The following is a 21,866-nucleotide window of genomic DNA, read 5'->3' as shown; positions in this document are numbered from 1 at the left end:
TCTCAATGCCTACCTTCTTTGAACTCTGTGCTACCTATGATATTTTTGCATCACGTTTTCCTAGAAATGTTCTGCTTAAAAATATCCTATCCCTTTGCAAGAGATGTCTATTCCTATTCTCAAATACTTCTATACTTCTTAATGTGTGTGCACATCATTCCCCTAAGGAATATCATTAGGTAATTCATTTAGACATATGATGAATGCATAATGAGTGCTGACCACATGCCATATACAAGAGTGTGACATTCTTATATCCAACCTTTCCCTCATCCATGTTTCTCATTATCTAAATCTCACTCAACTCTTGTGTCTTGCCTGCCTTTTCAGTGAGATTTCCCTTAATCACTCTAGTCCATAGTGTTTTCTTCCTCTTCTACCTCTGTACCATGTTGAATATTTGTAAACATCAATTTGTCATTGATTATGATGTTTTTATTATTCTTTTTCATTGATCTATGTCATAGTCTCAAGTCTTCAGTGATCTAAGGTATAGTGCTCAAGATTAAAGTCCAAAATAATTTGAGATAAGTACAATGTTCATATTTTGTGACTTGCTTTACAAATTTATATATAGTTTAGTATTTAAGAACAGTCACTTGATCACTTATAAGTGGTGTGACTTAATTCCTCTAAGCTGTAGGTTACCATCTGTAAAGTGAGTAAACTACCTCCTCAGGCCAAGGTATAAATTAAATAAAATGGGTGTTAGCACAGAGTCAGGCATACAGAACACCATTATCACTACTAACTGCATATCAAGATATAAGCATCAATAAATACACTTCAGGGCTTCCCTGGTGGCACAGTGGTTGAGAGTCTGCCTGCCGATGCAGGAGATACGGGTTCGTGCCCCGGTCCGGGAAGATCCCACATGCCGCGGAGCGGCTGGGCCCGTGAGCCATGGCCGCTGAGCCTGCGCGTCCAGAGCCTGTGCTCCACAACGGGAGAGGCCACAACAGTGAGAGACCCACGTACCGCAAAAATAAATAAATAAATAAATAAATAAATAAATAAATAAATGCACTTCAAAGTCTATTATGACAAGAGCACTGTAACAGGCATTTGTCATAAAAAGATTAGAGAAACAGAAGCCATATACATGGTAATATGAGTATACTACAAAAAAAGCTCTACATAATAAGGACAGCTATCATTAGTTGAGTATCTACTAAGTGCAAGATACTTCACACTATGATGTGCACCTTCTATATCTATTTTTACTTTATCTTCATAATAACCCAACTTATAAATGGGACATGAATTCTTAGAGAGAATAGAGATTACATAACTCATCCAAGGTCATATATTAACAATCTGAACCCACATCTGTCTTGGTCCAAAGCCTATACTCTTCATGCTCCACAAATAAATGCTAAAACCAAGTGTTAGGGGAAAAGCTCTGGAATTATCAAAGATTGGTCAATGAAAATGTTGTATCTTTAATTCAGACACTTTTCTAATTGCTTCATAATAGTGGTGGTTTATTAAGTGTCTAACCATAGGTTTTCAATCACTGCATGCACTTACTAATGTGGAATAAGTAATAAATATGGCACTGAAAAAAGAAAATATAATTAGAAATAATGCCAATATTCCCAAAGACTTTTCTCAGACTCATTTGCTGCATATCTATTATGCAATCCATTCCATAGACAGTCACTTTCTACATAAAATGGCTGAAAATTTCATGAGCAATATTTCAAAAATGAACAAATGACCAGGAATAATTGGAATTATTCCATTTTGAAAACATTTTACAAGGACCACCGATCTCCCCTATATTTCTGAACTATAAATCAAAGAATCAATTTTATTTTAACAAACACCTTGGTGGTTTCTGTGAGGTGAGAGCAAGTGTTATGTTCTTGAGTATTCCTCTTTTTTTTTTTTTCAATTTTATAGGAATGAAACAACAGAAGTTATTAATGGAAAGAGATCCACAATGGAAAAAAAAAGAATTCTTAAAAAAAAATCTTAATAGAATTTCCATTCTTTTAGATTTACTTTCCACCCATCACTAAGATTGAATTAGTCTTTCTCTAGGGGAAGAGGTGTAAAGACCTATTACCACAGTCACTGCATTCTTGAAAGCCTATTAAAGAATAGGGTACTTTTCAGAATATTGGAAGGATAATTTGAACCTCATAAAGAAATAAAATATTTAAGCCATCTGCTATCTGCACACTATGTTTTAGCCTGTAATTGGCCATAACAAGGTTTATATATCTTATAACACAATCCAAATGTTTCCATTTTTACAACACTACTTGACTGAAAACAAGCCATCCTGACACAAATTCTTAAATACAGAATAAATACTGCATTGTTAATCTGTGCATCTTTGTGATAAAATTAGGATTTCAAGGCTTTAAATATATGTAAACAAGACAAGTCCTAAATAAAGCATCATTCGACAGGGAAAAGAATAAACCAGCATTATAACAGGACTGAAAGTTGGTTTTCCCCTAAAGCCAATTACTTCTCATACTTGGCTCAGAGTCCTCTCAAATTGACGTCTGAGCTTTTTAAAAAATGTATATAAAAATATATATTGTAGAAATTCCATCAACTCCACCAAATTCTACCAGCTGAAATATTTCTTTTAAAGTTGAATCCTAAGGCACAAGTGTAGAATTATCACTTGATTTTCTTTAAAACATTACTTAAGGAAAAAAAAAAAAAAAAGATGGGCAGGAAGAAAGAGGGGAAAGTAGTTTAGGGAAGAGTATTTTTTTTATTAATTCATTAATTTATTTATTTTTGGCTGCATTAGATCTTCATTGCTGTGAGCGGGCTTTATCTAGTTGCGGCGAGCCAGGGCTACTCTTCGTTGCGGTGCATGGGCTTCTCACTGTGGTGGCTTCTCTTATTGCAAGAGCACGTGCTCTAGGAGCGCAGGCTTCAGTAGTTGTGTCTCGCAGGCTCTAGAGCACAGGCTCAGTAGTTGTGGCACACGGGCTTAGCTGCTCCGCGGCATGTGGGATCTTCCCGAACCAGGGCTCAAACCCACATTCCCTGCACTGGCAGGCGGATTCTTAACCACTGTGCCACCAGGGAAGTCCAAGGGAAGAATATTTTATATGAGAAAAAAGATGAATGACAAAATAATAAGAAGAAACATCTGAAGAGGTTTAAAAAAACCTTTATGCATAATATCATAATTCGAGTGCTGTCATATCATCAGATGAAATAAATACGGGGTAAATGATAGGCTAAATTATAATGTATTCTGGTTATACCATATTAAAGCACTGCAATGCTCTTTGTATATAACACAGCAGTACTAGAACCTAGAGTCAAAAGAGGTGCTTACCTTCAAGGAATTAAGAACATCCATGATTAACATGTTTTTATTTATCATTTCACTAGGACTACATATTGAGTAGCAATAAGCCATTTTAAAGATAGGAAAACGAAAGTAAATGTAATTTTTTTAAATAGGGAAGGCAAATAGCACAGTGGTTACTTGTTTAAGCTCCACAGTTGGACACCCGAGGTTTGAAGTCCTAGTTCTAGCTTTTGACTAGATACGTGGCCAGGGGCAAGTTACTTAACCCTTCCAAGCCTTGTTTTCTCTTTTCTAAAATGGATTTAATCTGAGTACCTAAAGGATAGAGTGGTTTCAGCAATTAAGGGAGAGAATGCATACACCAGTACTTACTTACACGGTATCCGTAATGTAATTAGTACTCAAAAGATGTTAGCCAGTAATATACTAACAACAACAAAAATAACCAGTGATAATAAAAAATTCAAAATCCAGGCTTCTTCACTCGAAGGATTTTGTTTTAGTCAGAACTGCTGCTTCCCTTGTAAGACATTTTCTTTTACAGAGTGAGATACAGGCAGTTCAGTGGAATAACAGCATACTATCTCTTACCATGAATGTACAATAGATAAAATAGCTCATTCTAAAAAATGCAAGATATTATTTTGTTTCATAAAACTCTCTGGAATAAAAATGTGACTACCATGTAACCATGCATTAAAATCTTCTTATAATTATATATTAGGAAACTAACTGAAAGGCACAATGAGAACTCATAATTACTTTCAATTTCTCCATTGAGTCCCTGGAGAAGGTTTTACAAGCTGCATCAATTTCCTTTCCTATCACACCAAGAATGGATTCCTGTTCAGTCTCCAGACAAAGAAGTTGATCCTTGAGCTGCAATCTGGCCTCTTCCATCCTCCTTGAGTGCTCTTCTTCATTGTTTATATGTTTTTCCTAAGGCATTGATAAGAAATAAAAACAGAAGTTAATTATTAAGTGGAGACAAGAAACACATGTAGTATCTGTACAACCAACTCAAAGAAGCGTATTAGAAAACAGCTTTCAATAAATATTAGTAAAACACTAGAAAAGGCAAAATGTCAAATAAGACAGTGCTTCTTCATTTCAGGAGAAGAAAAAAGTGTTACTACTACCTTTACCTCATTAAAACAGTTTTTTAAAATGTCTATGGTTTCAAATGCAGTTACACTGCATAAATGCTTTGAGTCATGAAAATTTGATAGAAGATGGAGGTACTTTTCAAGTAAGCAAATATACTTAATGAAAAGCGGTTTCTAAAGAACCCTTTAAGACAGGGGTCCCCAACCCCCAGGCGGTTACCGGTCCGCGGCCTGTTAGAAACCGGGCCGCACAGCAGGAGGTGAGCGGCAGGCGAGTGAGCAAAGCTTCAAGTGCCGCTCCCCTTTGCTCACATTACCGCCGGAACCATTCCCCCTGCCCCACATCTTGCACGAAAACAGTCCCTGGTGCCAAAAAGGTTGGGGACCGCTGCTTTAAGAGATTACAAGGACTTAGGGCCCCCCCTAGACAAAACAATTATCAATCATTATGATTACACAATTTAATTCAAAATTTATTAGAGAAATTCAAGTGGTATTACACAAGGCTTGGAGGAAAATAACAGAATCACTAGAATTCTAAGTATAAACAGTGGACCAAAAAGTCATGATGGCTGGCTAGTTATGCCTTCAGTCATTACATAGTAGCCTAATCATCTTTACCTACCCTAGTAAACACAACACAAGCAGGAAGATGATACGGCCAACAAACCAGTTTGAATTTAAAATAACAAAGAATTTTTCAATGAAAAGTAATCATGAAAAGTGGAATGGCATTCGAGCAGAATAATCATACATGATATTTCCTTGCAATTCAACTTACTTTAAAAAATGAAAGAAACACCCTCTGCACAAAAGAACAGAGTCCTTTCACAACCTGTCTTCAGCTGTTCTCTCCAGCCTCATCTCCCTCCTTTCCACTCTCTCATACTTTAACTACTTTCAGCTCTCAAGTAGGTCTACATATGTCTCCTCCGCCCACATCTCATCTGAACAACTCACTCTGAAATTGCACTATTTCAAAATGGAACTGGCAGTCATGAGACAGCATTTACCTTCATGAGTACATCATCCCAATCTGGAGCTCAGCTTTGTAAACCTAGGAGCTGGATTTTCTTTTCTTTTTGGTACTCCAAGTTGAGTCATGTTTCAGCAGTAGAGTGCATTAAGCTCACAAGAGACAAATGTACACACTAGAATACCACTCGATTAACTACATTAGCTTACAGTGAGAACCGTAACTGCCATATGGATCAGAACGTAGGTTTGTTGTTACGTACCTACCCACCTATACATCTTATCTTTCAAAGTTTATCCTTCAAGACCCAGTCTCCTTTCTCTCCTGATCTCCCAATGCAGAATGTTTCCACAGTATATTATGTATCATGTAGTTTTTTTAAAAATGTACTAAGCTATATGATAATTATTTGGTCTTGCACCTGTCTGCCTTAATAAACTGATAATTTCAGGAGACCACGAAACATGTTTATAGTCATCTTTAAACTCCTCCACTTTGCTAAATACGTGATTTAAACATTTTTTGCAGACAAATTCAATACTGTAAAGATCATTTCATCAACTACCATGCAGATCTATATACTCAAAGGCCACTGAAGTGTGCTATGTTTCCTCTATACAAACATAGGCCTCCAAACAAACATAGGCCTGCAGTATTCTCGCTGATGTAATATTAATAAAGAAAACACTCTATCAGGGGTTGCTGACATACTTAGGGGACAACTGTTCATATTCGAAATCCACACAATTCACGAGGATGTTCTAACTGATCTTTCTTTTCTCTCTTCGCTCACAGCCATCTTTCTTTTTCCACTGTCACTTTTCTGTGCTCTCTGTTACTTCCCTCATTAAAAAGAAGACAAAACTATTTCTACATTTTGATGTTCTCAAGAATGCTGAAATCACTTTAACAAAGACTGAAAATTTCATTATCCACTTCACTATCCTCTGTGAGACAGCATATCATGTCCAATCTCCCTTTGAAGTGAAACTCACAGAGCTATAAACTCACATAAACCTTAGAGAGCAGTGGGTTCAACTCTCTGTTCTTTCAGGATCCCCTTCTTTGACATTTCTGACAGATCGTCATCCAACCCCTACCTACACGACCAACTCAAGTTTCAAGGAAAAGGGTAATTGACAAAGCCACAAAATCCTTCCATTAGTCTAAGTGCTATACTCAAAAATTAAAGTAAATAAATGAATCCTCCACCCCTACTGAATCTTCTGATGTTTCAGGCAAAGGTCCAGGTTCTTTTATTTAACTCGGTTTCAGACACTGCATCATACTGGTCCTCCATCCTTTCTGCATGTCCTTCAAGACCCTAAATCTAAGAGTTAAATAAGCTCTTCCATTCTGTACCTAAGCAACTGTAATTTGATTTCTTCACTCATTCAACAAATTTTTACGGAAGGCCTACTATGGCAGTACACTCTTCTGGATGCTAGGGATAGAGTAAATGAGATAGATATGGCTTTTACTCTCACAGAGCCAACAAATTTCTCCTTGAAATTTCTGGCTTGAGAATATCAATTTAAACACTAATTATGGCACCCAAAGAATTAGCTGTTTCTCCCACTTTCATGTTTCAGAAATAGCTCTACCAATGGAGCAAGCACAGCTAACTCTATGGGAGGAAGTTAAACTGGCTGACATTAATTCAATCAACCATCTCATTGGAGGCATATAGATTAATAAAAGCAGATGATAATATTTAGGCACTATTATGGCTATTCCCTGGTCTTCTAGTGAAATCAGAGGGAGCAGTAATTCTACGGCAACATTAACAAAAAGCTACCATATTTCAAGAGAACCAGAAGTAAGACGCGGTATTTCAGAGACTATTTAGAAACATGGAAGACACAGAGAGTCCAACTTCAATGTTTCAGCGTAAATGGACACAGAGGCCTGGGTCTTGGGAATATAAGGAGTTTCTTTGCAGCGGGTAGGGGGGTGGGGATAGCCTAAGCTGACTATGACAGTCTATATGATCCAAGAAAAGGGATATCAGTCCTAGACCATGACTGAGTTGGAGAAAGAACCTTAGAAAACAAACCCAACGCTTAATTTTATGAAATGAGGAAACCAAAGTTCAGACAAAGCAACTTGACTGAAGTCAAAGAGGCAATAACCCGTAAACTGAGTCCCAACTCCCTTACTAGTGCTCTCTACTGAAATGCTATAAAGGTTGAGTTCTTAAAACTGAAGTTTAGAAAGCCAATGTGAAAAACTCAAAAAAGTTGTCAGTAGGTGTTAGGGAAGGTAATAGTCTTGTTCAGGCTTCAGAGGCAACAATAGGCCTTTGACCAAACAAAGACCCTGAAGGGAGCTACGTGCCAAACTGCTGGACCACGTAGGTCAGCAGAAATGGCGCTAGCAAGCCTGAAAACCAACAGATAAGGAAGGGAGTAAGTCACGAAGCTTCCTGGGCCTTGGGAATCTGGCCAGTTCAGCGGACATTCCGAGACTTACGAAGAGAGAGCAAAGCATTTCTGATAATGGCCAGAGCTGCATATTTGCGCGTAAGCTGGTGATCATCAGCTGCGGCTTGGCGTTACGAGCAGGACTCCTTTGAGCAGTACTCTGAAGTCTCAGCCGTGGGGTGGACGCACTGCTCGGGACCTTCCAGCTGGGACTCCAGATCACTGTTCCAGGGATTTCCCAGCGCTGCTCGGGTCTGGATGTAGGGGCTTCCCCAATTTGATGACGCATGTACATGTACCTCTCTATATACATATATTGGTTGTCCTCATACTGTAACTTACTAATATAATAAATTTCCTTATTTCTTGCTTATTAAAGTGTGGAGTGGTTATTTTACCAGTGAATCCTCTGAACCTGAAGCTGAAAGTAAGTCTTTGGGCAAAACAGTAGCTTATATGGGGGCTAACGTAGTCATAAAGTAGAAAGAATAACTCAAAACTATTTCTGAATAAGCCTTATCACTGCAAATGAAAATATATGACATACTGGCAAATTCAGAATAGACCACAAAAAAGGGGGAAAAAACCCATCAAGCATGCACAGTATCCTAAACCTTTAGGGGCTACTGCATCCTCTACACTGGAGATGTACCTGTGTACACATAAAATCTGCTCTAGATTTCAGTTCAAAAGTATACCTAATACCACACTAAACAAGGTACGGTTCCACAGTCAAGACAGCAGAGGTTTCATGAAGCTTCCACTTCAAGACAGGAAAGGCTTACATTGTTGACGTTTGTGTCTAAAGGAAACAAAAATCATACTACTTACAATGTCATCATACACACACACACACGCACGCGCGCACACACACACACACACACACACACACACACACACACAGCTTAATCAATGAACCTTTAATTCAAAGGATAAGAAGTGCTCCTCTAATTAGAACATTCACTCTCCCAAAGGCTATAAAGATTACAAGGAGACACAATCCTAATGAAAATAGAACAACTTCAGTAAAACTAGAGCATGTTCAAAATGTTATCTCCTTGGCCAAAGCTTATGAGATTCCTTCAGTGTCTTAAGTATTCCAGAAAACCCACTTTATTTCCAATACGGTTATTACATAAAATGAAAACAGTTCTTCACACACCTTAAGAGAAACATTATAGCAAATAAAGCACACTCACACCACTAAATAAATCATTAATTTACAAAGCTAATGTTTTTCCTTTACTGAAAACTAACTTGAATAAGTGTGCAATATTTCAGCCCCAAGGCCATCTATAATACATGAGCAGGGGGTGGGAGAGACAGAGAGAGAGTAAACAGTAAGAGAGAAATCAAAGTTAAGGGCTGAAGTTAAAACTAATGCAATGTAATTCAAAGTTACTGGAAGCATGGCTTATTGAAACTATAGTCCTGCACACATCACCTAAAAAGTTTTGAGGAAGACTATTTCTATAACTCAAGATAACTATCATGCCTAAGCCTTAAATCCAGGATACTAGCATTACAAGGCAAATTATGAAACTATCCTGAACAAAAATTGGATCTGTCTGGAAGCCATTTATCTGACTCTCTAAAGAAGGCTCACATTACTTCTGCCAACAGAGCTGACTCAGCTGCAAGGAAGCTAAGATACAACATGAAATGCCAACCAAGGCAGAAACTGCAGCATGACTAAAAGAGAAGGATCTACTATGGATATTATAGGAAATGTGAAAAGAGTTTAATCTGGAAAATTACTATACTGCAGTTCAAGCTGTCTGACAAAACAGCCAACAAATAAATAAATAATGCATTAATTGCTGTCAGATGTAACTATTTTTTCAAACATTTCTTAAAAACAGAAGATCGTACACGAGTATGGATTTCTTAAAATTATGGCTATATATTAAACACTTAGATGGGTATCAAAAAATTAAAACCACAATATTTACAAAAATATTGTAAAACCACAATAAAGCAACAATTCTAAAATCAACAGTTAAGATCAATTTGAAAGAGTCCCCATGAATTCAACCTCCGTATATCCTTTGCCTTCTGTGAACCCAACACTACTCTGGAGTAAAGAGGACAAGGGAAGGTCATAAACTGAATTTTTTTACTTGTTATGAAAGTCCAATAACATGCACCTACTTCATCACTCACGAGATTATTATAGCAATGGCAGGTAACCTCAGTTCTTAGGAATACTAGGTGTTCCTTCTCTATGTTCCTGTGGCACTTTGTATGAGCTTCTGCTGTAGCACTTACTACTCTGTGTGTCTTTTATGTCTGTCACCTCAACAGACTGTGAGTTGCTCTAGGGCAAAGATCTTATTCCTCTTCATTTAAATACCTCAGCACCCCTCGTGCAATGATGGTGGAAATGTAAACTGGTGTAGCCACTATGGAAAACAGTATAGAGGTTCCTCAAAAAATTAAGAATAGAACTACCATATGATCCAACTATCCCACTTCTAGGTATTCATCCGAAGAAAACAAAAACACTAATTAGAAAAGATACATGCACCCTTATGTTCGTTGTAGCATTATGTACAATAGCCATGATGTGGAAACAACCTACATGCCCATAAACAGATAAATGATAAAGAAGATGTGGTGTGTGTGTGTGTGCGCACAGACACAAAATGAAATACTTCTCATAGACAAAAAAAGATGAAATCTTGCCATTTGCAATAACGTAGATGGAACTTGAAGGTATTATGCTAAGTGAAACAAGTCAGAAAAAGACAAATACCGTATGATTTCACTCATATGTGGAATATAAAAAACAAACAAAATAAGTGAACAAGCAAAAACAAACATATAGATACAGGGAGCAAAGTAATAGTTACCAGAGGGAGAAGACTGGTGGGGAGGGTAAAATGGGTAAAGGGTAATCAACTGTATGGCAACAGATGGAAACTAACTTTTTGGTGGTGAGCACACTGCAGTGTATATAAAAGTAGAGAGTTGTACACATGAAATTTATATAATGTTGTAAACCAATGTTAGCTCAATAAAAAGTAAATTTAAAAAAAGAGAAAAAAATCACAGCATCTAATAGTGTCTCACATAGCAGTCAATCGATAAACCTTTCTGAAACATAAATATCCTTTAATGTTCCATTCATTCCATTAGTGTTTCTTTTTTTTTTTTAGTGTATTCTCTATGTGCCAGGCATAGTCCCTAACTACACAACAATGAAGAAGAAAAAAAAAAAAAAAAACAGAATCTCTAAACTCAATAACTTCTTGTGTTTCAGTAAGTTTGTTTTTGTAATACATTAATTAGGCAAATCATTGAGGGCAAGCATCTTGTAAGTAGCAGGTTATTATAACCATCAAAGTAAGCTTATGTCAGAAAAGTAAAGGCTCTGTCAGTGGTAAGTAAATCAGATTAAATTTTGAGGATAGAGGTAATAAGATTTGCTGATGAGTTACGTATAGGTCTATGTGTGAGAGAATAAGAGAGTTCTTTACATGTATTTAGAAAGCAAAAGAACATTGTAATTCCTACTAGAAGATTAAAATCAAAATGCTACTATTTTTTGAGTTAGATATACACTTCCTTCTCCTAAGTATATACTTTATACTATTTCCTTCAAAGGAGGGAAGAAATTATGATTAATAGTATATAAGAGTAAGAACTAAGAGCATTAGTAAAACAGTAGAGTTAAATGAAAAAAGTAATGGCATAATTAGAAAACAGGATAGATGATTTGATGCATGTTAAAACTTGAGTGTGGAAGACTTTCCAATCTATAACCTGGTCTTAGGCAGGCTTAGGAAAGTTATCCATAAAACGGAAGTCAAAAAATGGAAATTCAAATTTAAACTTCTAACCCCATTTAAGGAAATTATTCTTGCCTCAGGCTTTTTAGTATCTTTTTCTAGGAGAATATTGAGCAATACAAAGATCACTGGCAGCACAATCAAAAAGGTGTTAGGATATGTATTGGATACATTCCTAGAAATTAATATTCACAGTTGGAAACAAAAATGCCTCTAAAGGGTATTTTATGCATTCATTAACTTTTAGGACCATTTTGTAATTATGATGTATTTCTCTTAAGTCAATGCCTGGAAACAGAAATAACATTCGTTATTTAAAATCAGCCACTTTTGATGCATTTCTATTTCTGAAACAAAATACAGACAAGGAAACAAACAACTAGAGTTTCAAATTATGCATTTGGAACGAACATTGTTTAATTTTCAAAAGAAAAAAAGTGCATCATTCATTTCCAGAGAAATGTTTATAAGCTTACTGTGTCTTTGGAAACCATCAGAATTTCTTCCTCTCCTCTATTTTTTTCTTTAAAGGATGCTTAAGCATGTATTTATTCTTATGAAATAATATGGGAAAAAAAGTTTAAAAACAGATCTCCAAATAACATAACTCGTGTAAACAATAAGCACCGTCTAGTTATTGGTTTTGCATTAACTGAAAGAACATTGCTTGTTCAAGATTAAATGATAAAATGGACTGAGTCAATTGGTGCTTTAAATGGTGATAAAAGAAACACAATGTAAACGAACCAGGACATTCATCTTATGTTCCCTTTTAGGGTCTACCAATGCAAGCTAGGTCTGCTCAACATCCAGCAGAGCACTGACACAGATGCAATAGAGATCTTTCATGTGGCCTCTTCCCCTTGGCTTTACATACCACAAGCAACTGTAGGTACTATTATTTAGCCTAACTCCTACACCCACAGGATGGGTATCACTCACAGTTTCACAAGGAAATGAAATCAAACTAGTAATAGAGGATTTTAAAGGCAAGTGCCCAAAAGGACTTCTTTCTTCTCAAGCCCTTATAGTTATCAACCACTCAGCTAAAGATTAAATGCCTTGAAATCAAGTCCAAATCAGGGGTCATAAAGACACAAACTTGGACTTCACTCCTTAAATTCACTTAAAATCAACCTCTGTGAGTGTAAATAGTTGGTGAAGAGGTCACTGCCAATGGAGGAGAGTTTGGAAATGGCTTCTCCACGCCTGTGTTCCAGTCTGGAAAGTAGACCAAATGTCCTTCTATACATCTTTATATCTTGACCCTCCCTCCGCTGCAGCTCTATGTATAACTGGGCTCCCCCGGCACTGCACAATCACTCCATCTTTGCATTCTAAACTTGTTTCTTAACACCTGGCAGAGTGATTCATACATGGTAAACACTGGTGTTTCTGTCAATTCTCTGTGAAAGTAAGGACTACTGTGGCTTTAATGACTATCAGGAATTCAATTAAAAGCACTTTATAAATGGCAAATGCAAAATTTATAATGTTACCTTCAATTTGACAATTTTATTATTATTTTTATTGTTGTTGTTTTTAAATGAGAGAAATCTGACAGGAACTTACTCATAGTATCTTAGTGTTTATTTAACGTATCTGGTTTAAGTTTGCTATAGCTTTACTCTACTCACACTATTTAAAATAGACGAAGCACCAAAGAAAGAGCACAGTCTGCCTAAAAATGGTGTAAAGTGTAACCATTAAGTAAATGCTAGAAGTCAACAGCTCATTTGCTTCAATTTCTTTCTCGTACTTGGAAAAAAAATGGAAATGAGAGAATTCTGCCTGCTACTATCTTAGTAAAATATGTGAAACTGTGGTTTTTGCAAAGTAGTGAATACTTTATAGAAGAGACATCTGACAATCATATATATTTTTCCACATCATGAGAAAGAAACAGCAATCCTAAACAGATGGTCAAATTAGAAACAAAACACAAATTTCAACAACACTGATTCATTTTTTCCAGTCACAGATATCTTTTATGTGGAAATATCAGGTTTTAATTAGACTTTTCTAACAAAATCATTGATGACTTCTATTCCAAAATTTGTGTCAGGCTAAAAAACATAAGAGAGGATATGGTAATGTGTTGAATATAATAACCCTAAATTTAAATTCAACACTAAAATTTCATTGAAAAGACACAAATGTGAGTCATTTTACTGGCAGTAAATAAAGGGAAAAATACAAGGAATTTATGCTCATATCCTGTTTTCCACCACAAGCTATGCAATGTTCGGCAAGTCACTATACTACACCCTCGCCCTCAGTTTCCACCATCTGTAAAAAATGGGCATCATAATTACACTTGCAAATGTGAATTATAATTACCATTTCTTAAAGATCCACATTTTGTATAAGAAAATTATTTCCTAAGTGTTTTCAGCCAACATAGCCATAGCTTTAAATATGTTGCTAGGTGTCACTTCACAAATGATTTCAATAAAGGATTTCATGAGAAGGAACAAAAGTACATTTCTACAAATCCTAATCAATTCAACACTTAGGTTCCCGTGAACTGCAACTGCCTTAGATGTCTCAAAATTTGTCTCCTAATTGTTTCACTGCAGCTTTCACATTTCCCAAAAGAACTAATAATAGAAAATAAAGGCAAAAAAAAGAGAAAGAAAGTCTTCTAAAATAACAAGTATAACTATGGAAAAAAACAAGTATTCACTGAGTTAGCTAAGCATCTCAGAGAGCCTACATAACCTATGCACTGATCAGAAATGGTTCTTACAGAAACCCTTTTGATTAGAAAATCCTTTAATCCATTAGGCCCTATTTATCAAGTTCACTCTATTGCTTAAATAGTAGGAATCTTTGGGATATAAGTCATGGGGTTTTTTTCATTGAAAACATATTTTTGTCCTGTTTTCTTGTTTTTATTTCCCCCAATCCGGCCAAATATACACACTCAGACTTCTGGGAAGATGGCGGAAGAGTAAGACGCGGAGATCACCTTCCTCCCCACAGATAAACCAGAAATACATCTACACGTGGAACAACTCCTACAGAACACCTACTGAACGCTGGCAGAAGACCTCACACCTCCCAAAAGGCAAGAAACCCCCCACGTACCTGGGCAGGGAAAAAGAAAAAAGAATAAACAGAGACAAAAGGATAGGGACGGGACCTGCACCAGTGGGAGGGAGCTGTGAAGGAGGAAAAGTTTCCACACACTAGGAAGCCCCTTCGTGGGCGAAGACTCTGGGTGGCGGAGGGGGAAAGCTTCAGGGCCGCGAAGGAGAGCACAGCAACAGGGGTGCGGGGGGCAAAGCGTAGAGATTCCCGCACAGAGGATCGGTGCCGACCTGCACTCACCAGCCCGAGAGGTTTGTCTGCTCCCCTGCCCGGGCGGGCGGGTCTGATATATGAGGCTCAGGCTTCGGTCGGATCTCAGGGAGAGGACTGGGGTGATTAGTGCAGGTGATTAGTGCACTACGGCTGGCCGGGAGGGAGTCTGGGGAAAAGGCTGGACCTGCCTAAGAGGCAAGAGACTTTTTCTTCCCTCTTTGTCTCCTGGTGCCCGAGAAGAGGGGATTAAGAGCGCTGCTTAAAGGAGCTCCAGAGACGGGCGCGAGCCGCGGCTAAAAGCGGGACCCCAGAGACGGGCATAAGACGCTAAGGCTGTTGCTGCCGCCACCAAGAAGCCGATGTGCGAGCACAGGTCACTATCCACAACCCCCTTCCGGGGAGCCTGTGCAGCCCGCCATTGCCAGGGTCCCGTGATCCAGGGACAACTCCCCCGGGAGAACCCACGGCACGCCTCAGGCTGGTGCAATGTCATGCCGGCCTCTGCTGCCGCAGGCAAACCCCGCACTCCATGCCCTTCCCTCCCCCAAGCCTGAGTGAGCCAGAGCCCCCGAATCAGCGGCTCCTTTAACCCCGTCCTGTCTGAGCGAAGAACAGACGCCCTCCAGTGACCTACACGCAGAGGCGGGGCCAAATCCAAAGCTGAGACCCTGGGAGCTGTGAGAACAAAGAAGAGAAAGGGAAATCTCTCTCAGCAGCCTCAGAAGCAGCGGATTAAAGCTCCACAATCAACTTGATGTACCCTGCATCTGTGGAATACCTGAATAGACAACGAATCATCCCAAATTAAGGAGGTGGACTTTGAGAGCAAGATTTATGATTTTTTTCCCCTTTTCCTCTTTTTGTGAGTGTGTATGTGTATGCTCTGTGCGAGATTTTGTCTGTATAGCTCTGCTTCCACCATTTGTCCCAGGGTTCTATCCGTCCGTTTTTTTTCTTTTTTATTTTTTCTCTTAATAATTATTTTTTATTTTAATAACTTTATTATATTTTATCTTACTATTTTATTTTACTTTATCTTCTTTCTTTTTTTTCCTTCCTTTCCTCCTTCCTTCCTTCCTCTCTCCCTCCCTTCTTTCTTTCTTCCTTCCTTCCTTGCTTCCTTTTTCTTTCTTTCTTTCTTTCTTCTACTAATTCTTTCTTTCTACTTTTTCTCCCTTTTCTCCTGAGCCGTGTGGATGAAAGGCTCTTGGTGCTGCAGCCAGGATTAGTGCTGTGCCTCTGAGGTGGGAGAGCCAACTTCAGTACACTGGTCTAAAAGAGACCTACCAGCTGCACATAATATCAAACGGTGAAAATCTCCCAGAGATCTCCATCTCAACACCAAGACCTAGCTTCGCTCAACGACCAGCAAGCTACGGTGCTGGACACCCTATGCCAAACAAATAGCAAGACAGGAACACAACCCCACCCATTAGCAGAGAGGCTGCCTAAAATCATAAGTCCACAGACACCCCAAAACACACGACCAGACGTGGAGCTGCCCACCAGAAAGAAAAGATCCAGCCTCCTCCACCAGAACACAGGCACTAGTCCCCTCCACAACCCACTGTACCACCCTTAGCCACTGGGGACAGGCAACAAAAACAACGGGAACTACGAACCTGCAGCCTGAAAAAGGAGACACCAAACACAGTAAGATAAGCAAAATGAGAAGACAGAAAAACACACAGCAGATGAAGGAGCAAGATAAAAAACCCACCAGGACTAAAAAATGAAGAGGAAATACACAGTCTACCTGGAAGGGAATTCAGAATAATGATAGTAAAGATGATCCAAACTCTTGGAAATAAAATAGACAAAATGCAAGAAATATTTAACAAGGACCTAGATGAACTAAAGATGAAACAAACAATGATGAACAAAACAATAAATGAAATTAAAAATACTCTAGATGGGATCAATAGCAGAATAACTGAAGCAGAAGAATGGATAAGTGACCTGGAAGATAAAATAGTGGAAATAACTACTGCAGAGCAGAATAAAGAAAAAAGAATGAAAAGAACTGAGGACAGTCTCAGAGACCTCTGGGACAACATTAAACGCACCAACATTCGAAATGTAGGGGTTCCAGAAGAAGAAGAGAAAAAGAAAGGGACTGAGAAAGTATTTGAAGAGATTATAGTTGAAAACTTCCCTATTATGGGAAAGGAAATAGTTAACCAAGTCCAGGAAGCACAGAGAGTCCCATACAGGATAAATCCAAGGAGAAATACGCCAAGACGCATATTAATCAAACTGTCAAAAATTAAATACAAAGAAAACATATTAAAAGCAGCAAGGGAAAAACAACAACACACAAGGGAATCCCCAGAAGGTTAACAGCTGATCTTACAGCAGAAACTCTGCAAGCCAGAAGGGACTGGCAGGACATATTTAAAGTGATGAAGGAGAAAAATCTGCAACAAAGACTACTCTACCCAGCAAGGAGCTCATTCAGATTTGATGGAGAAATTAAAACCTTTACAGACAAGCAAAACCTGAGAGAGTTCAGCACCACGAAATCAGCTCTACAACAACTGCTAAAGGAACTTCTCTAGGCAAGAAACACAAGAGAAGGGAAAGACCTACCATAACGAACCCAAAACAATTAAGAAAATGGGAATAGGAACATACATATTGATAATGACCTTAAATGTAAATGGAATAAATGCTCCCACCAAAGGACACAGATTGGCTGAATGGATACAAAAATAAGACCCATATCTTTGCTGTCTACCAGAGACCCACTTCAGATCTAGAGACACATAGAGACTGAAAGTGAGGGGATGGAAAAGATATTTCATGCAAATGGAAACCAAAAGAAAGCTGGAGTAGCAATTCTCATATCAGACAAAATAGACATTAAAATAAAGACTATTAGAAGAGACAAAGAAGGACACTGCATAATGATCAAGGGATCGATCCAAGAAGAAGATATAACAATTGTAAATATTTATGCACCCAAAACAGGAGCACCTCAATACATAAGGCAAATACTAACAGCCATAAAAGGGGAAATCGACAGTAACACATTCACAGTAGGGGACTTTAACACCCCACTTTCACCCATGGACAGATCATCCAAAATGAAAATAAATAAGGAAACTTAAACTTTAAATGATACATTAAACACGATGGACTTAATTGATATTTATAGGACATTCCATCCAAAAACAACAGAATACACATTTTTCTCTAGTGCTCATGGAACATTCTCCAGGATAGATTACATCTTGGGTCACAAATCAAGCCTTGGTAAATTTAAGAAAATTGAAATTGTATCAAGTCTCTTTTCTGACCACAATGCTATGAGACTAGGTATCAATTACAGGAAAAGATCTGTAACAAATACAAACACATGGAGGCTAAACAATACACTACTTAATAACGAAGAGATCACTGAAGAAATCAAAGAGGAAATCAAAAAATACCTAGAAATAAATGACAATGGAGACACGATGACCCAAAATCTATAGGATGCAGCAAAAGCAGTTCTAAGAGAGAAGTTTATAGCAATACTATCCTACCTTAAGAAACAGGAAACATCTCGAATAAACAACCTAACTTTGCACCTAAAGCAATTAGAGAAAGAAGAACAAAAAAACCCCAAAGTTAGCAGAAGGAATTAATCATAAAAATCAGATCAGAAATAAATGAAAAAGAAGTGAAGGAAACGATAGCAGAGATCAATAAAACTAAAACCTGGTTCTTTGAGAAGATAAACAAAATTGATAAACCGTTAGCCAGACTCATCAAGGAAAAAAGGGAGAAGACTCAAATCAATAGAATTAGAAATGAAAAAGGAGAAGTAACAACTGACACTGCAGACATACAAAAGATCATGAGAGATTATTACAAGCAACTCTATGCCAATAAAATGGACAACCTGGAAGAAATGGACAAATTCTTAGAAATGCAAAACCTGCCAAGACTGAATCAGGAAGAAATAGAAAATATGAACAGACCAATCACAAGCACTGAAATTGAAATTGTGATTAAAAATCTTCCAACAAACAAAAGCCCAGGACCAGATGGCTTCACAGGCAAATTCTATCAAACATTTAGAGAAGAGCTAACACCTATCCTTCTCAAACTCTTCCAAAATATAGCAGAGGGAGGAACACTCCCAAACTCATTCTACGAGGCCACCATCACCCTGATACCAAAACCAGACGAGGATGTCACAAAGAAAGAAATCTACAGGCCAATATCACTGATGAACACAGATGCAAAAATCCTCAACAAAATACTAGCAAACAGAATCCAACAGCACATTAAACGGATCATACACCATGATCAAGTGGGGTTTCTTCCAGGAATGCAAGGATTCTTCAATATACGCAAATCTATCAGCGTGATACACCATATTAACAAATTGAAGGAGAAAACCCATACGATCATCTCAATAGATGCAGAGAAAGCTTTCGACAAAATTCAACATCCATTTATGATAAAAACCCTGCAGAAAGTAGGCATAGAGGGAACTTTCCTCAACATAATAAAAGCCATATATGACAAATCCACAGCCAACATCATCCTCAATGGTGAAAAACTGAAAGCATATCCACTAAGATCAGGAACAAGACAAGGTTGCCCACTCTCACCACTCTTACTCAACATAGTTTTGGAAGTTTTAGCCACAGCAGTCAGAGAGGAAAAGGAAATAAAAGGAATCCAAATCGGAAAAAAAGAAGTAAAGCTGTCACTATTTGCAGATGACATGATACTATACATAGAGAATCCTAAAGATGCTACCAGAAAACTACTAGAGCTAATCAATGATTTGGGAAAGTAGCAGGATACAAAATGAATGCACAGAAATCTCTGGCATTCCTATATACTAATGATGAAAAATCTGACAGTGAAATCAAGAAAACACTCCCATTTACCATTGCAACAAAAAGAATAAAATATCTAGGAATAAACCTACCTAAGGTAACAAAACACCTATATGCAGAAAATTATAAGACACTGATGAAAGAAATTAAAGATGATACAAACAGATGAAGAGATATACCATGTTCTTGCATTGGAAGAATCAACACTGTGAAAATGACTCTACTACCCAAAGCAATCTATAGATTCAATGCAATCCCTATCAAACTACCACTGGCATTTTTCACAGAACTAGAACAAAAAATTTCACAATTTGTATGCAAACACAAAAGACCCCGAATAGCAAAAGCAATCTTGATAACGAAAAACGGACCTGCAGGAATCAGGCTCCCTGACTTCAGACTATACTACAAAGCTACAGTAATCAAGACAGTATGGTACTGGCACAAAAACAGAAAGGTAGATAAAAGGAACAGGATAGAAAGCCCAGAGATAAACACACCCACATATGGTCACATTATCTTTGATAAAGGAGGCAGGAATGTACAGTGGAGAAAGGACAGCCTCTTCAATAAGTGGTTCTGGGAAAACTGGACAGGTACATGTAAAAGTATGAGATTATATCACTCCCTAACACCATACCCAAAAATAAGATCAAAATGGATTAAAGACCTAAATGTAAGCTCAGAAATTATCAAACTCTTAGAGGGAAACATAGGCAGGACACTCTATGACATAAATCACAGCAAGATCCTTTTTGACCCACCTCCTAAAGAAATGGAAATAAAAACAAAAGTAAACAATTGGGACCTAATGAAACTTCAAAGCTTTTGCACAGCAAAGGAAACCATAAACAAGACCAAAAGACAACCCTCAGAATGGGAGAAAATATTTGCAAATGAAGCAACTGACAAAGGATTAATCTCTAAAATTTATAAGCAGCTCATGCAGCTTAATAACAAGAAAACAAGTAACCCAATCCAAAAATGCGCAGAAGACCTAAATAGACATTTCTCCAAAGAAGATATACAGACTGCCAACAAACACATGAAAGAATGCTCAACATCACTAATCATTAGAGAAATGCAAATCAAAACTACAATGAGATATCATCTCACACCTGTCAGAATGGCCACCATCAAAAAATCTAGAAATAGGGCTTGCCTGGTGGCGCAGTGGTTGAGAGTCCGCCTGCCGATGCAGGGGACACAGGTTTGTGCCCCGGTCCGGGAAGATCCCACATGCCGCGGAGCAGCTGGGCCCGTGAGCCATGGCCGCTGAGCCTGCGCATCCAGAGCCTGTGCTCCAAAATGGGAGAGGCCACAGCAGTGAGAGCCCCACGTACCACCAAAAAAAAAAAAAAGAAATCTAGAAACAATAAATGCTGGAGAGGGTGTGGAGAAAAGGGAACCCTCTTGCACTGTTGGTGGGAATGTAAATTGATACAGCCACTGTGGGGAACAGTATGGAGGTCCCTTAAAAAACTACAAATAGAACTACCATATGACCCAGCAATCCCACTGCTGGGCATATACCCTGAGAAAACCATAATTCAAAAAGAGTCATGTACCAAAGTGTTCACTGCAGCTCTATTTACAATAGCCCGGAGATGGAAACAACCCAAGTGTCCATCATCGGATGAATGGATAAAGAAGATGTGGCACATATATACAATGGAATATTACTCAGCCATAAAAAGAAACGAAATTGAGCTATTTGTAATGAGGTGGATAGACCTAGAGTCTGTCATACAGAGTGAAGTAAGTCAGAAAGAGAAAGACAAATACCATATGATAACACATATATATGGAATTTAAGAAAAAAAAATGTCATGAAGAACCTAGGGGTAAAACAGGAATACAGACACAGACCTACTAGAGAATGGACTTGAGGATATGGGGAGGGGGAAGGGTAAACTGGACAAAGCGAGAGAGAGGCATGGACATATATACACTACCAAACGTAAGGTACATAGCTAGTGGGAATCAGCCGCATTGCACAGGGAGATCAGCTCGGTGCTTTGTGACCACCTGGAGGGGTGGGATAGGGACGGTGGGAGGGAGGGAGACGCAGGAGGGAAGAGATATGGGAACATATGTATATATATAACTGATTCATTTTGTTGTAAAGCAGAAA

At 38.1% G+C, this 21,866-nt stretch overlaps 1 protein-coding gene across 8 annotated transcripts in view; it reads right to left on the bottom strand.

Annotated features, from left to right (window-relative positions):
* Positions 1–21,866, bottom strand: part of CEP128 (centrosomal protein 128) — a 417,494-nt gene that overhangs the window by 248,236 nt on the left and 147,392 nt on the right. For all 8 annotated transcript variants that reach the window (XM_079912854.1, XM_079912856.1, XM_079912858.1 and 5 more), the window contains one exon: positions 4,055–4,231. In XM_079912854.1, the coding sequence (XP_079768980.1) occupies positions 4,055–4,231 (177 nt within the window). The remainder of the gene's footprint in view (positions 1–4,054; positions 4,232–21,866) is intronic.

The sequence above is a fragment of the Stenella coeruleoalba genome, assembly GCF_951394435.1.
Source record: "Stenella coeruleoalba genome assembly, chromosome: 2".
Lineage (NCBI taxonomy): Eukaryota > Metazoa > Chordata > Mammalia > Artiodactyla > Delphinidae > Stenella > Stenella coeruleoalba.
Note: the sequence above shows the minus strand (reverse complement) of the source record. Positions and strands in the feature narration are given on the sequence as shown.